This window comes from Madurella fahalii, assembly GCF_045866475.1.
Source record: "Madurella fahalii IFM 68171 DNA, scaffold_1, whole genome shotgun sequence".
Lineage (NCBI taxonomy): Eukaryota > Fungi > Ascomycota > Sordariomycetes > Sordariales > Madurella > Madurella fahalii.
This window is the reverse complement of record NW_027263971.1, coordinates 5,948,813-5,963,914: the sequence shown is the minus strand read 5'-3', so window position 1 is coordinate 5,963,914 and position 15,102 is coordinate 5,948,813. Positions and strand designations below refer to the sequence as shown.

General features: G+C 56.8%; 2 protein-coding genes across 2 annotated transcripts; one reads left to right on the top strand and one right to left on the bottom strand.

The window, feature by feature from the left end:
- Positions 1 to 6,240: 6,240 nt before the first annotated feature.
- MFIFM68171_01818 (uncharacterized protein) lies at positions 6,241 to 8,595 on the top strand (the record flags this gene model as incomplete). The annotated part of the gene is made up of 2 exons (XM_071057240.1): positions 6,241 to 7,463; positions 7,686 to 8,595. 2 exons carry the CDS (start codon positions 6,241 to 6,243, stop codon positions 8,593 to 8,595), a joined length of 2,133 nt encoding a protein of 710 aa, XP_070913341.1.
- Positions 8,596 to 12,029: 3,434 nt separating this feature from the next.
- Positions 12,030 to 14,525, bottom strand: MFIFM68171_01817 (Telomerase-binding EST1A; the record flags this gene model as incomplete). The annotated part of the gene is made up of 3 exons (XM_071057239.1): positions 12,030 to 12,765; positions 12,824 to 14,215; positions 14,275 to 14,525. 3 exons carry the CDS (start codon positions 14,523 to 14,525, stop codon positions 12,030 to 12,032), a joined length of 2,379 nt encoding a protein of 792 aa, XP_070913340.1.
- Between the last annotated feature and the right edge of the window lie 577 nt (positions 14,526 to 15,102).

Genomic DNA, 15,102 nt, shown 5'->3' with positions numbered 1-15,102 from the left:
CACATCGGTCTGCGGACTGGGGGATCATGGACGCTGTTCATTCTCGACTATTAACGCTTCATTAATCCCAGTGGTGGATCTTGTTCACTAACTCTTCACCCAATATCCATTGAATATTGCGATAGGAAAACGATGCCAACCCCAATCTGACAAGCAGACGTTGGGGAGGTTTGCCACGACTTGGTATGGAAATCCACCCACATCCTGGAAGGCCCGACATCCTACGCCAAAAAGCCGGCCCCCACCAGATTTTCCGTCCCGACGTCACTACTGGGCCTGGCTTGGCTTTTCAGTCCCACGGCTTTGACCAAAGGACTCACTCATGACAGCCATTCCTCGAGTCTCTAGTGGTCCCCCAATCCGGGTGACTGGTTGGATCCTTTCTTGCCTGAAGCATATGCCATGCACTAGCGATGACATAATTAGGCCATTCCGTCGGGTCGGCGCTAAGCTGTCGTTGCCTCATGGGTGCGGGTCGGCGCCGCGGAGGCGACGGCCAAGAAGCGTGGGCCGCTTGGCAGAGTTTGGTTCTCTAGCCATCTCAACGTCTCAAGGTCCCTGAGCTCTCTGTCGGACGGTGACTGGGAGCAAATGGAACACCTATTTCTACGGTCAGTCTTTGAAGCTGCGTTATCTTCGAAGGATTCTCCTCACGCTTCAGAGATGCTGGGTTGTTGGGGAGGGGAGTCAGGAGGAATAGTGGCCGGTCCAGGAGACGCTTTGTCATTGCAGGGTTCGAGTCGACCGCAGGCACCAAACGGCCCATCACCACTTGGCATGCCGGGACCTGGGGCTTCGTCGGCAGACCGAGACGCTACTACGTCGCGATTGATATCGAGCATCGTTTGCCCGGCGCCGGATACCTGCCCAGAGGCGCCATTACCGTTGGGGGCTTCGTTGGCGTTCTCGTTGATGGACACATCTTCCGCAATGGGCGGCCCTTGCGGGGTCGGCACCATGGTGATGGATGTCCGAGAGTATAGCCGGTTAGGCCGCTGGCCAAGGGAATATCCCGATACAGGAACGAGTCCGAAGTGTTAGATGCACCGACTTCTAAGGCACTTCGTCCCCACACACACTGCTGGATATACGCGATGCGAGATCGAGCGCAGCGAAGGGCCCTTAAGTGAATCTGAAGAGGGAACCCTGCTATTAAACTTGGAACACGTGCGGGAGTCTCGAAAGAAAAAGTGGACCTTCGGACGATTTCTGGATCGCTATTGGTCTTGACAGCCTCGGTTCTGGGGGGAAAGAGGAATGGGAAACTTGATCTGCTACTGAGTACGCCGGTCAAATATCATCGCTCTTGGTTGGGCATCGACATCTGGCGGTATTGGTCGGGTTGAGCGGTGTGTGGGAAGAGCAGGTTGAGAGGGGTGCTGCGGTCGGAAGGATACTTGCCGCGGATGGCCAGCGCTGGCTAGCCGGGGATCTCTCTGTTTCTAAGCCAGCTGAGAACGTTGACTGGCCAGGCGAGCGATGCTATCTTCCAATCGCCGACTAGACGGAATCAGTGAAATGGGTTGGCTCTACAATCATTATCTTCTTTACTCGATCTTTTTTCCCCGATTGGTGGATGGCCTGTGGCTTCCGGGCCAGCGAGGGTGGCTAAATGATGGTCAAACCTTCCTGTTGTCGAGTTCTTATCCGACGCACTGGGATACAGATGGTGGCTACTTTTGCAAAGGCAGATGGGAGGTACCTGGTACCTGGCTCTGTGGTTGGGTAGGCACAGCAAGGGTGGTTCGACCGGCCGTGGACTACGGGCACTGTTGGCCGTTGCGGGCTGATGGATGCCTGCGGAAGCTCCTCCGTGTCTCACTTGGTACTTCAGACGTTGGGTTGCTGGCGATCGGATGGCGGCTACATCGATCCCAAATCTCTATATCTTGGCACGGGATTCCCATTCTTAACAGCGGCGTCGGCAGCCCTTCCGATGCTTGCAAGACGTTCAAACAAACCTAGGAGCATGTGCGAGCTTTGGCCAGTACCAGGGCGAGGCCTAAGGAGCGGGCGTTCAATGCGAGAGTCGAGCGGTTTGTTGTCGGCTGAAAAGCTAAGCATGCTGCGGGGTTGAATTGGGGCCGCCGTACTGCCCGGACAATGCCACCGCTAAGGCTTTCGCCTTCTCTTGCAGCCTTGGGGACGAGAGTTCGGCAAGCCCCAACCGTCAGGAAAGGAAGCCGGACAACAGCAGGGACTGCAGCCACTGGCTTAACCGAGCAGGGAACAAGGGGAGAATAAACAACTGACGTCTTTTCAAGCACTGGGGAGTGGGGCTGCAATACGCTCACAATGCTCCAGTCAGCGATGCGGTGATGGGCAAAAATTGAGCAGAAGCAGCCCTCCTGTTAACACCGCACCGAGAAACGGCCGGCTTACACCGGAAGGCCAGCTGACCAAGACTCGGCAACTGAACCAACGACGTCCGTTGTTGGCCATGCACTAGTTGACGTAGCTGGTTAGGCCATTCTACGTTATTTCGATCAACATGTGTGCCGAAACAAAGTATCGCTGCTTTGCCTACCGAGTGATGGTAGAGTCAGAGCTCCCGGGCAATGCTGTGGTACGTCGGGGTGCTACTCTGCAACTTGGCGGTTTCCACATTTGTCTGGCTGCAAGACGGCAGACCGACAGGTTCCAATCCGGTCAGCAGCCTCATGGTCTTCTCTCGGACATGAACCCTGGCCGGCAAAACGGGTGTCTGGGTGCTCGCCCTGTCGCAGACACTGCAAATGAAGAAGTCTGCGGAGGGGATGTGCCCAATTGGCCCGGACGCCCCACATTGAGGCTTCTCGATGGGCATGCTGCCTCTTTCGTGCTACTCCCTCTTTGGGTAGAAGAGTGCCGGTCTTGGTTTTATGTCACGATGACAAAGATGCCACAACTGTGCAAAATCTTTTCAATAGTCCACATGTGCAGAGGTTGATGGTAGTCACGGTTGGAAATGGTCCCATCTTCGTCTGGGGCCAGAGCTACTTCTGGCCGCGCTTTATTCATGGCGTATTCTTTTCCCTCCCAGTGGCTACCGCGGAATTGTGTGGGATCACACACCGGTAGAACGGCTCCACCCGGTAAACCCATTCATGCCGTGACCTCTCGTTGACGTAGCTCGGGCCCCCTATGCGAGTCTCCCGAGAGAAAACGGAGGGTTTAGGCCGGGTAAGCTTGTCCTACGCACCTCACAGCAACGAAAGGCGGATTGTTACATAGCTGATCTCCCACGTCATCATCATCAACCGCCGGTCGGAACGGGGGTTTGCAAATGCCGCCGGGCTTCAAGTGTCTAACTGGCCACAGGATGGATCAGATCCAAGCGCTTGTTGATTTCACATCTCCACCGATGCTCAGTTTTAGCGTTGTAAAGGTCCCCTCCTTTTTTGTGTCCATTACTCTGTTACCACGCAAAGGCTGTTCGCATCCCGATTCCGTTTTGTTCTTCCCCGCCGTCTCCAAACCGTCGTACAAACCCCACACTATTTAACCTGCGACATTGGGGGGGGCCCGCAGATGGTATGGGAAAGGTGCAAGACAAGCCAGGTCCAACCTGGGTGGAACCAAGCCCCGGGCCGGCATCTGTCAGGGCACGCGCACAGATCCACGCAGCATCCAATCACTGGATCAATGCTTGGTACTGTACATTGCCACCACCGATCACATGAAAAAGCAGGTTGCCCGTTTACAGTTAACACACGACGCGCGTCTGGTCTCCGCGCCATTGACGCCGGAACTTGCTGCTGGCTTTAAACCTGTCGAGGCGTACAGGACAATCCCTTTTTCGAAGAGCGAAACATTGCCGAAGATGCGACGTCGACAAACAGACAACTTTTCTTCTCACTGCTTGTCCTAGGATTGACCGCTGAGCGACTTGGAGGCTCAAAAAGAGGCGGGCCGCCCCCCCTGTTTCCTTTGTTGTTGCTTCTCAAGTGGGCCTTGCGCCCCCATCCACGACGGCGGGCTGTTTTCCGAAAGATGGACGGCAAGGATGCTCTAATTTCTTACTCTGCAGGTCTTCGGGGTTTGCTCCACGGGTGCCCCACGTGCTGATTGTGAGCACAGGGCCGCCCGTTCCCGCCGCCTGGTGGTTCATCGCAATATCAAAACGGCGGTGTTACCATCTTGAGCTGATCTCCGCAATCCTGGAAGAGGGGTATGGCTGAAGGGTTTTCCCCGAAATTTGACGCGTGTGGCTTCTAATCCAGTTCTGGATATGATCACCGTGTTTGGCGTCTGACAGGCACTTTCGGTATGAGGGTTCTGGCATCGTCCCTAAAGTGGCGGCAAAAATCTAGTGTAGGGGGGTCGCGGATGGTCGGCATTCCCGTGTTGCCTCTGGACTAAGATAAGCGACCGCAGCCTAGGCATCCTGGGTTATCCAATGTTGTCTCACGTCATGTTGCATAGCCATCGTAGCTCGTTGACGTTAGCATGTGTTTCGGTTTAGCTGGCGACAACCGCACCCCGGTTGACAGACTTACCAAGATGAGATCCGGCGTCGATGACTTTGCAGCAGTCGGAAGAGTGTGGCTTCTCAACGGCGACGGAACTCGCTCGAGATGGGGTGCTGCCCAGGTATTTGGGACCAATGCTAGAACCCATGTCAATGTCACCGAACAAGGGACAATGATATGGGTTGTGATGCCGGCTAGCCGCTGTCGTGGGAAGAACCAGGGTGTATACTGTACTTCAGTACAATACAACGTGACGCCCTGGGGGAGTCTAGGGTTCTTGAGTCCCACCTCGCTAGGCCCAGTTCTGCCCGCGGAGGAGGGCGGACATCTCAGGGCGGACAAAGTGGATACAGAGCGGACAATGGAAAAGTGCCGGACAGGGCTGACAGGTACGGTCCACCACTCCGGACCCGGCCCCCCGGGCCCGTCAACTGGGGTCTAATCTACCTTGCGCACGGACGGTGACTTTGCAGTTCGGACTTGTGTTGCCTGCACCAAAACAATTCGGTTGCAGGGTTGATCTCGGTCCTTTTGGTCTGGTCTTTCGTCTGATGTAGCACCCAACCCTTTGGTGCGCTGGGCCCGTTGTTTGCTAATCGGACATTGTTGGTCCGCCGCGGCGCCATACAACCTATCATAGTACACCTATGAGTGGATCGCATAGTGTAACTGTGGTCCAGTTCCCCTCAGTATGGACGGCGCCCCTCATTTAGGAGCATGGCTGGATGCACCCAGCTGGAGCCACCATCGTTTCGGGCTTGCCAGACGTCAAGAAACTGTGAGCCTCCCGCCAAGGTTCTGCGCCGGAATGTCTTCCATCCCCAGGTGCATAAGGTTACAGTACCCAAGAGAAACGGAGATGTATCCAATCTGAGTATAAGAGAGCGCCCGGACTGGCCTACAAAAGCCGAGGTACAGTACCGTGGATTTGCCCTTTTTAGGTGGGGGGCAGGGGGGGCCCCAGGACTCGGGGACATTCTGGGACACAGTAGCGTAGACGAGACAGCGGGGATTACCGATCACGATTTCATCAAAACAGGTCCGGTGGGAATGCGGAAGCTGATTAGTCAGTTGCTCTCGCGCGGTTTTTCTGGTGTTACACAGAGCTATATTATTACTGCCCCCCCGTTCAGTCAAACAACCACCTGCCAGGTGGGACCCTACGACGGATCTGGACCAAAACCGAGCCTGCCGAATTGTGCACACGGCAAAAGCTTATCGGACAACACATGTCCGGCCCCGCATCCGCTGTCAACCACTCACAGACCTGGAGAATCGGTATAGCTTACTCGTCTGAAGGAAGAGCTCGTCAGCTTTTCAAGGTAAGGTGCTTTTTGCGTTGTGTGTAAAAGATGCCCATGGTGCATCCAATCCGATGGAGCATGCCCTGACACTTTGGCCCAACCTGTCTCCGGTTTATTTAAACCGCGGCTTCGACAGACTGGGAGAACGCCTGTGTTGCGCCAGGATCGTCCGAGAAACGTCTTCACATTGCCCGCCTTATCACACACCAAGAGACAGATGCAAATAAGAACGGCATCATCCTTTTTGTTTTAGCTCTCTGCGCTCTATCCATATCTCATCCCATCTCCTGGGTCGTCCCCCTCCCAAGCTCTCGCCTTCAGTTACGGGCCCTTCTGTGACCCGTACGAGACGGCATTGTATGGTCCCGATTAAGTCTCGGCTTCGTGCAACCCGATCCACAGGCCCCAGAGCCAGCGCACAGAATCTCGCACAGCAGATACCCTGCCACCCGTCCGTACTCGCCCGCCCGCCTTCGAACAACGCCATGCCAGTGCACCCCATAGTTTCCGACTTCCACCGCCGACGTGCCCTCGGCGATTCCATGCCGGTCACAGGCAAAGCCGGCTACTGTCCCGAAATACAACTCGGCGAGGACCACCCATGCATGCCCTCGGTTCCTGTATTCAGCGCGTCCAATGACATGTGGCAGCACTGCTGCCCAGACATACTCGAACACCACGAGTGGTCACCGACAGGAGAACCTCAGCGTCAGCAGCCCGCTCCTTCATCCACCACCTCCGGCGCCACCTCCCAAGCCGAGCTCGCCCGCCTCTCTTCGCGCCCCTACTCCCTCCGCGCCGCAGACCCCTCCGACTTCGCCTCGGTCTGGGAAGCCTCTGTGGTCCCGCTCCTGACCGAGCTCCTCCAGCGGCATTGCAGCGGCGACTTCACCGTCGACGTGCACAACTTCCCAGAGGTGTCGGGCGAGTCGGTGCCGCGGGTGATCTACATCACGCTGGCCGCCGCTGACAGCACGCCCGCCGACGCCGCCCGCCAGCTGGAGCAGACCGTCCGATCCGAGCTGGTGCGCGCCGTGCCCGAGCGGTTCAGCCCGCTCTACGTCAAGTTCCGCAGGGGCAACCCGCAGCGCTCCAACCACTCGACGGATCGGTGGTGGGGGGACAAGGACAAAGGCGAACGGGACAGCATCTGCGAGCCGAAAAACGTCACGTACCGCGCGACGCCCGTCATCGGCATGTCGATCGGCCCGGCGCGGGTCTGGGATGCGGCCGCGTCGCTTGGCGGGTTCGTGCAGGTCGGCTCCAACGTGTACGCCATGAGCGCGTTCCACGCCTTTGAGGACTCGCTCCAGGCCTGCCACCTCCAGGTGGACCACCCGGCCAAGCCGGACCTGCACATGATCGTGCCGGCCGACCCGCGGGCCAGGCCGTATAGTATCGGTAACGTGACTAGCTGGGCGCAGCGCGGGAAGCTGCGGCCGTCGCTAACTTTCCAGGGGGCGAATCTCCCCGAAAGATCAACCATGGTGGAGATGGACTGGTGTCTGATCGGGCCCGTGGCCGAAGGGAAAAACTTTGTCTCGGTGCCCAACTTTCGGATGGACCGTGTCGTCGCAGTGCAGAGCACGGCTGCCGTGGAAGGTAACACAGAGGTGTACGCCATGGCGCGCACGAGCGGGTACTCGCTCGGCTTCACGTCGGACGCACCGGGCTTGCAGAGGATCAGCGGCCATGTGCGACGGGAGTGGTACGTAAAATCAGTACTGATTCCCCCTCACCCCCTCCCCACCCCCTTCTTCCCTCCTTTCCCCTCTTCTCCCTCCAACCACCAAAACTCTCCTTTCTCCCCCGCTTCGCGCCTTTACGGCGGTCAAAAAGATTACGTCCCCAATGCAGAGCCTTTGCTCCGGAGAGCTTCCCGGGACCCACTCAAATGGAAGTACATGGCTGACACAACATTGCTGGACAGGACGGTGCGGCAGTACTCACCTTTCAAGCACCCCAAGGACAGCCGTGCGAGCGCACCGTGGCAGACCCTCAAGCAATGGGTAACGAGCGGTATGGGAGTCGCGGGGGACTCTGGCGCGTGGTTAATACGGCGCTCGGATAATGCGCTCATGGGGCTGATCTGGGGCCGCAACCACGACTCAGGCGACCCCCTGCAGCGAGTCCGGCTCACGTATTTCACACCCATGGTCGATATCCTGGCCGACGTGCGAGAACGATGGCAGGAAGAGGCCACTCTCCCAACCTACTCGACGAGGGATTTGGGACGAGCTGTCGAGATCCGCCATCCCCGGGACGCCGTGGGAGACGACATGTCTCGAGCCCCGTGGACCGTCTTCTCGCGGGAAGCGATCCAGAGGAACCGGCAGGCCGAGGCAGATCTGATCCAAACCCACTTTGTCAACGAGGGCGTGCCGGCGTCGGGGGCGGTACTTGGCCGTTATCATGGAATCGACGCCCGCGAGGACCCCTCGCCGCTCTTCAGCGGTCCATCAACGAGTCATTTGCAGACTCCAGGACGCATGGAGAGCACCGCTGACGGGGCGGATAGGCATACGACTCGGTCGCGCAGCCAGGACGAGGGTTCCATGTCCACGCTGCTCTCTCAGGAGAAGTTGCTCTTGGGGATGGAACTCGGTGCGAACAATAACCCGTCATTGCCAGCCCTCTCGACGTCGTCCTCGGTTCGATCGAGCTCCAGCTTGGTGGACGAGACGTCCGAGATTGCGTCCACGGGCGACGGGATCCGTATTGCGAGCGAAGGCGACGGCGAGGAAAACATCACCGATGTCGTAGAAGAGCCCATCCGTTCCAAGGCATGCTTCTCCCGGGGGTGGCCGGGGGTCTTGAGACTCGGTCAGCTCACCGCCTGAGCCCAGCCAGGCGTCTCGCCTCACCATACTGTCTTCGGCAAAGATATCCGTTCGGGGGGTTCTAGGCGAGGTCTGCAAACTGAACCATATCCGGCAGGGAGCAGCTCACCTGGCGTCTCGAAGAGGTTGCGGCGTAACGACGATTGCGGCTCTGGCATAAGCTTCGGCGGAACCTCGGACCTTGGTGTAACTGTGTGGGTCCAAGTGGGTCAGCGCCCATATGCGTGTTACGTCAAGGTTGTCAGCCGGGCAAAGAACGGAAGGGCTGCTTTGTTCGCCAAAACTTCGGTCCGAGGCTGCTTGCAAACACGGGCAGGGCATAGCCGTTGCCTTGCAGACCGAGTTCAGGCAAGCGCACGGGCAAGTCAGGGATCTGTTTGGCTTGTTTACGAGGAGGGATCCGACCGATGGCGATGGGATGTTGGGTCACAGAACATCTGCGTGGCCAAGGCCTCGGCGGCGAGGCTGAAAAGAGGCTGACTGGCTACCGAGTGGTTGGATGGAGCCCCGCAGTGATGCGGCAACGCTTCTTCACTTGTTTGCCTGAATGCTGAGTTAGGGTGGTTGGGGTCCGATCCCATGAAGGCTCCCATCCCAAAAACAGGCAGAAGCCGGAGTCTGATCCAGGCAGCCACGCGGTGATCACGCTAGATAGTCATCAAACACATGGCACTCACGTTCCCCCTTCCCGACTGCCGCTTTAACAGCGGACAGTCTGACGGTATGACGTGAGTTTTCTGATATTGACCATCGCATACTCCATAAGACGGTCACTGCTGACCGAAAGCAAATCTCCGCTCTCATCTGTGGCTGGTGTATGGCAAGCTCGGGATTGGTCCAACCTTGTTGGCCATCAACGTAAGATTGAAGAACCGGCGGGTAATCCGGGAAACACCCAACAGCAAGTGCACACTACCCGACCAACAGTAAAAACGGGTGGTTATCCGACAAAATAGAGGGCGTTCGATTGCAGCGTCGGTTCGGCTGTTGGTAGTGGCTGCCTCGTCGTCCCGGGCATCCGCCCCGCGGCATACCCTGTTAGTGCAACCGGGGCTCACTGTTAGTAACCACTCAAAATTGCATAGGGCACACTCAACAGTGGTCTCCCCTTGCGGCACTAACTGGCATGACCCTTGGTGGAAAGTGTAATACGCGCCTTGTTGGGGGGGGCAAGGCGACCAAAGCGGCCCACGAAAATGGAAGCTGCACGTGGGGCATTTTGCCGCAAAGTTTGCCGCCACAAAGTTTAGCATGGCAAGAGCAGGGTGCAATGCATCGATGTTCTTTGCATCAGATCTGTGCCCCGAGATAAAAATGACACATCTCTCCGAAACAGGCGCACCCCGTCCTCACCGAGCCCGAGCGGCTCTGTGACCACAAGGCGACCACAAAGTGCAGGTTCTGCCTGTTACTACCCAAGCCGACGGAGATGGTGGAACGAGTCCGCCGCCTCAGCCCTAGTCTGTGATAATTGATTAGTGACCCGAGGAGTCAGGTAACTCGTCGACGCCATGCGGAGGTAGCCGTAATAGTTAATCCGGGTTCTACACGTCTTTCCGAGTCCGACATGACAAGCACAAGGGTACCTTGATGAGCCCCTCGGTCACGCTTCAGGAAGGAGCAGAACCGCCTGCGGATGCGGCCTTTTTCTTTTTTTTTCGAACACGATAAGTTTCTTTGAAGCAGCAAGGCGTTGACCCCCATGACGCCCGAAGCGTTCTAGCGTAGATAGAAAAGAAAGCACAGAATGCGACCGCTGCCGATCGCGGAGGCGCGTCGGGTATCTTAAGTTTGATATCAGTCTTCTAGGCCACCTGAAACGAGCCTCAACAAGACCAGGACAGAGCGTTGCATGGCGGGAGCACGGTTCAACAAACGGACCCCGTTCCCAGATCGATTGCCGCAAAGCCGCTCAGATGCAGACGATCAATTAATGGGGGCGATCCCGTGTGCCGTAGACAGGATTCACTGGTCAACTCCCCCCTCAGGGTCTTGTGGGGGCGGGATTTTTGATTTGGCATCCGCTCGATCTCGAAGCACGTGGGCTAAGAGTTGGGTGCTGGGAGAGATTCAGAAGCACGTGCCGAGCAGAGAAACAAAAGAATAGAATAAAAGGGAAAAAGGAAAAGGAAAAAGAAAAGTGAAAAAAGAACAGGGGGTAAGGATCACCGTATCAGAGGGAAGAGAGGAAAACGAGGCGCAACGAAACATTCTGATCCCTTGAGCAATTCTGAGGGAGTCTTCTGATACTCAAGCATTTGCATACAGAGGTCAAGCATCCATGGTAAACCATACCCATGCCAATCGCGAAGCCAACTTCGTAAACTACCTACTTTGAACTTGGACTAAGATGTAGTACATGTCACCCATCACGCACCAGTATCTACGGTTTGATAAGATGAACTTGCCGGCTTTGTTCCCCATGACCAATCCAATCTTTTCCTTCAGGGATACCGGGGGACGGTCGGTGTCAGATACCGCATATCAGCCTCCCTGATGTCTATTCCATGCGGTAGTAATCTATGACTGGATGGTACTATCTAGTTGGGTACTTCCACGTGGACTTGATTCCGAATTTGACGCTCAAACTCTAGATCAGGGGCGGCATCCGAACCATATGGATACAACCGCGGATCTACGAAACTCACATGCATTGATTTGATTCGACCCCAAATCAATCGCTTTGTGTATCACTGCATGCAGAAGAGCTTGGAAAGACACGCATGTCACATGTTTCTTGGAGAGGCCGCATTTCAAACTCGACTCCGGAATGGGATGCAAATTCAGACTGTTGTAATGCAGCCTCTAAGTCCTACGAACACACGCACTTTCGCTATGCAATATTTGGATAAAATTCAGCACTAGAGGTACTATGTGCCTAAACCACCAACCAACCAACCAACCAACCACCCTCCCTCCCTCCCCTCTTCCTCCCCGTCACGTCAACCTCTCAGTCCACCCAGAGGTGCCATGTCTCTCGGCATGGGCTTCATCAAAACTCCGTTGCTTCCCCGGAATATCAAATGCACTTTTCCGAAAGGGGGCGCCCCGGTTGCTTGTTGAACGGCGCTTGAAAACCCCTTCGGATTCTAGCTCCATTTCCCAATCTCGACTTGGTTTCGTAGGGCAACACCGCGTGACTTCGGCCCAAGCTGTGGCCTGCCGGCTCATTGCCCTTCTTCACTGGCGAGTGGAACTTCCGGGGTGTTGAACCAAAAGCAAGGCCACGGGGCCAAGTTTCCCCAAATCTGAAATCTTGGGTAACGTTGTGACTCGGTACCTGCTCTCTCAACGGCCGCGCATTGCGCTAGTCCGGGATTCCGTGTCGTCCCTGAGTTTGGGCGAGCTCAACTCCCTTGCCTCTCCCAAGTCGCCCCTGGTTCGCGCCGTTCGACGATCTGAAAACATTCCTCGGAGGCCCCGCCCCCGAGCACTCAGGCAATCGCCGCGGCGTCTGGCAACTCTCCATAGTCGATGCTGTCGACAGGGGTCGCTGGCAACTCCAGCTCAAGCTTAACTTCATACTGCGGGTTGACGCTGAACTGGTGCGTTTCGGGGTCGTATCGAAGCCACTTGCCATCCTGAGCAGCGATGCGGCAGCCCAACCACAGCGCCCGCTCCTTCCTCTCTTCGGTCATGGAAGCGACCTCGAAGTACTTTTCGTCGTCGTCAATCTTGTCATTTGAAAACCACCCATTCGGGAAATATTTCTCCACCCAGGGGAAACCTCGTAGGGCATAATCATCGGGCAAAGGCCGGGTGACCGGTTCACTCTTAGGGAATTGCTCGCCTTCGATGCGAGCGTACGACTGGTAGGATCCGATTAACGTATTTAACATGAGAGCTGTGAGCTTCCACGGGAAATCCCGAGCTATGTAAACCATAGCCTCTGGGTAGAACGTAAGGTGGTGGATAAAGACGAGCGTGACGTGAAGGAAAGGGAGGATGTTGGGGTCGCCAAACCGCCGTGCGACAACGTTGACGGTACCGTTGAAGAGCTTCAGAGGCTCCACCAGCTCCTTCAGTGAAGAGCTATTTGCCCCGCTCTCTTCCATAAGCTGGTCTTGCTGTTCATCATCGGGTCGGGGTCCTCTGATGGCATTGAAAACCGGGTTGCTCTGACCGCCGTACCCAACGACGGCGCAACAGTTCGCAATGCCAGTGCAATAACTTGGCGGCATGTCAGCATAATCAGGCGCCTACAAGAATGACGGAGCAGACCACTTACCCAGGTTCGAGCCACCGACGTGCGGAGCGATTAATATAATTATCTAGAAGCTCGAAATACTCCTTCATCGTCGCCTCCAGTTCGCCCTGCTGCTTCCCGCTGAACAAGATGCCGTGGGTTTTTACCAAGGCAAATTCGGTGGGAGGCAACCTCGACTGCTGCGGATTGGGTGTCGGGGCCATAATGGGCTCAAACAATGTCATGATGCTCTCGCGGGCAGACACAAAGGGCATCTCGACGCACAACGATTTTGCATAGTAGTATAGCTGCTGCAGGGCGTTTGGGCGGGCGAGGATGGCCAGATGATGGTAAAGTCTTCCTGTTGTCGGGGCCTTGTCCGAGGCTTTGGAATACCAATGGCGGCTAACCGCCGTCCACACTTCCCGGTCCCGGATATCGTCATCCTCGATGGCCATACGGTAACGGCCAAGATCCCCGAGGCACTCTATCCACGTATCTTCGAACGCAGGCACAGTCTCGTAAAGGAGGGCCATCATCGAGTAGGCAAGGTAGATAAAGGTCAGCATATGGTCTAAACTCGCCGGGAGGCGGTGCCTTAGGAGCTCCAGGAAACTGTGAATGCCGTGTCTCCACATGCGAGCTGGCATGGCGTATTTGGCCGCCAATCTCCTTAATGCCGGGCTTGCCGAAGGGTGCTGGGACGCCAGGAAGAAGTCGTGATGCTCATGGAGCAGGGTCCGGTGGAGGGCAATCAAAGCCTGCCACTGCTCGTTATTGAGCTTGTTGCTGGCGTCGTTTTGCGAGCTCTGTGCGTTGTCGACTTCGATGCACTTGCTCTCAACCATGACAAGCCCCGCGTAGATGCCCTTGACTTCAGCAACGAGCTGTTCCTGTGAGATGGGCCGTGTCTCGGGCTGCTTGATAATCTCGGTTGGCTCATCATCCGCCGGAGCCGGGGGCCAGGGGTCCGAAGCGGGGGCCGGTTGAGACTGCCGAGGCGGCTTGGCAGCCGAGCTCGACGAGACTCGCTGGCGCTGGTTGCTCGCCACATTGGACTTGTCGTACGGGCGGGGACGGGGAGAGGTAGCATCGTCGTCCGGGTTCCATAACCTCCCTTTTTGGTAAGAGCCTCTGTCGAAGTCGTTGCGGCCGTCGTCGACGACGTGGGCTGATGTGGGCCGGGCTTTGGACCGCTTGGGGGGTGACACGCTCCTGGATGTCGAACCTTCCCGCTTGATGCTCGGGGTGCGGCTCTTGGTCCTGCGGTCCTGGCTCTGCTGGACTTGTGCGACGGCGCCAGCGGCTCCTGCAGAGTCCCGGTCGACGGGCTTCCTCCGATTGGGTGACGGTTGGTTGCTCTCACCCGCAATAACCGTCCTGACCGGTTTGGGGGTGGCCTCTGAACTGGAGACGCCGGGCTTGCTCCCGTCCCTGATTTGTGTGAGTCGGGGGTGTACGAAAAAATGACGAAAATACAAAACTGGACAGACCTCTCGCTAGGCGACTGCGCAGCTTCCCATTGAGACCGGATCCAGTCCCCTTTTTCCGCTTCCGTGGCCTTTTCGGAGAGTAATTGAGCGTGAACGTCCGAGATGTGGCGCTCGAAGAGAGCAAGCGGTGTTTCAGCTGCATTCTGAATAATCTGGAACTCACGGCCACAATGGGGACAGAGGGGGTCGCGTTTTGATTTTCGTGATTCTCGACGCAAATGCTCGTTCCACTTCTTTGTGACTGGATCCATTTCTCATAGGGAATACTTCCGGTGCCAGATAGCGGCGAGAATCTAAGTCGATTCCGGACGGGGAATCATGCGTCGACGGGACCCAAAGAGTGCGGTCGCGCGCGATTTCTGGGAGGTGAGGGGGCCGGGCACGTCAGGCTTCAGCACCTGCGGGTGGGAAGGAAGGACGGCAAAACGTAAAACCGAGATCCGAGAACCGAGAGCCCGACTTCGGGGACGTAGGTAGCTTGAGGGTTGTCGGGGCCATGTCGATGAGCATGAAGCCAAGTAATTAATAGAGCGCTGTCCTCGTCCTAGGGGTAGGTATCTGTCCGCGGACCGTTTTGAGCCTTGCCGTTCGGATGTACCCCAATGCAGCAGGCGGGGCTTAAAGCAGCGATGATGGGAAGTGGGCCGACCTGCATCAGCAAGGCAACCAAAGTCGTCCATGGTCCGCGCCCCTTGAGCCTCATGCCCCGCAACACAAGAAGAGCCTTTGGCCACTTCAATCGGCGCCCGCACGGCTGTAGCGCGGCGCGGCCTTTGACCGAAAGGCTCGGTCAGATAATGCCCCCCTCCCTTCCCACTTGGTACCCCG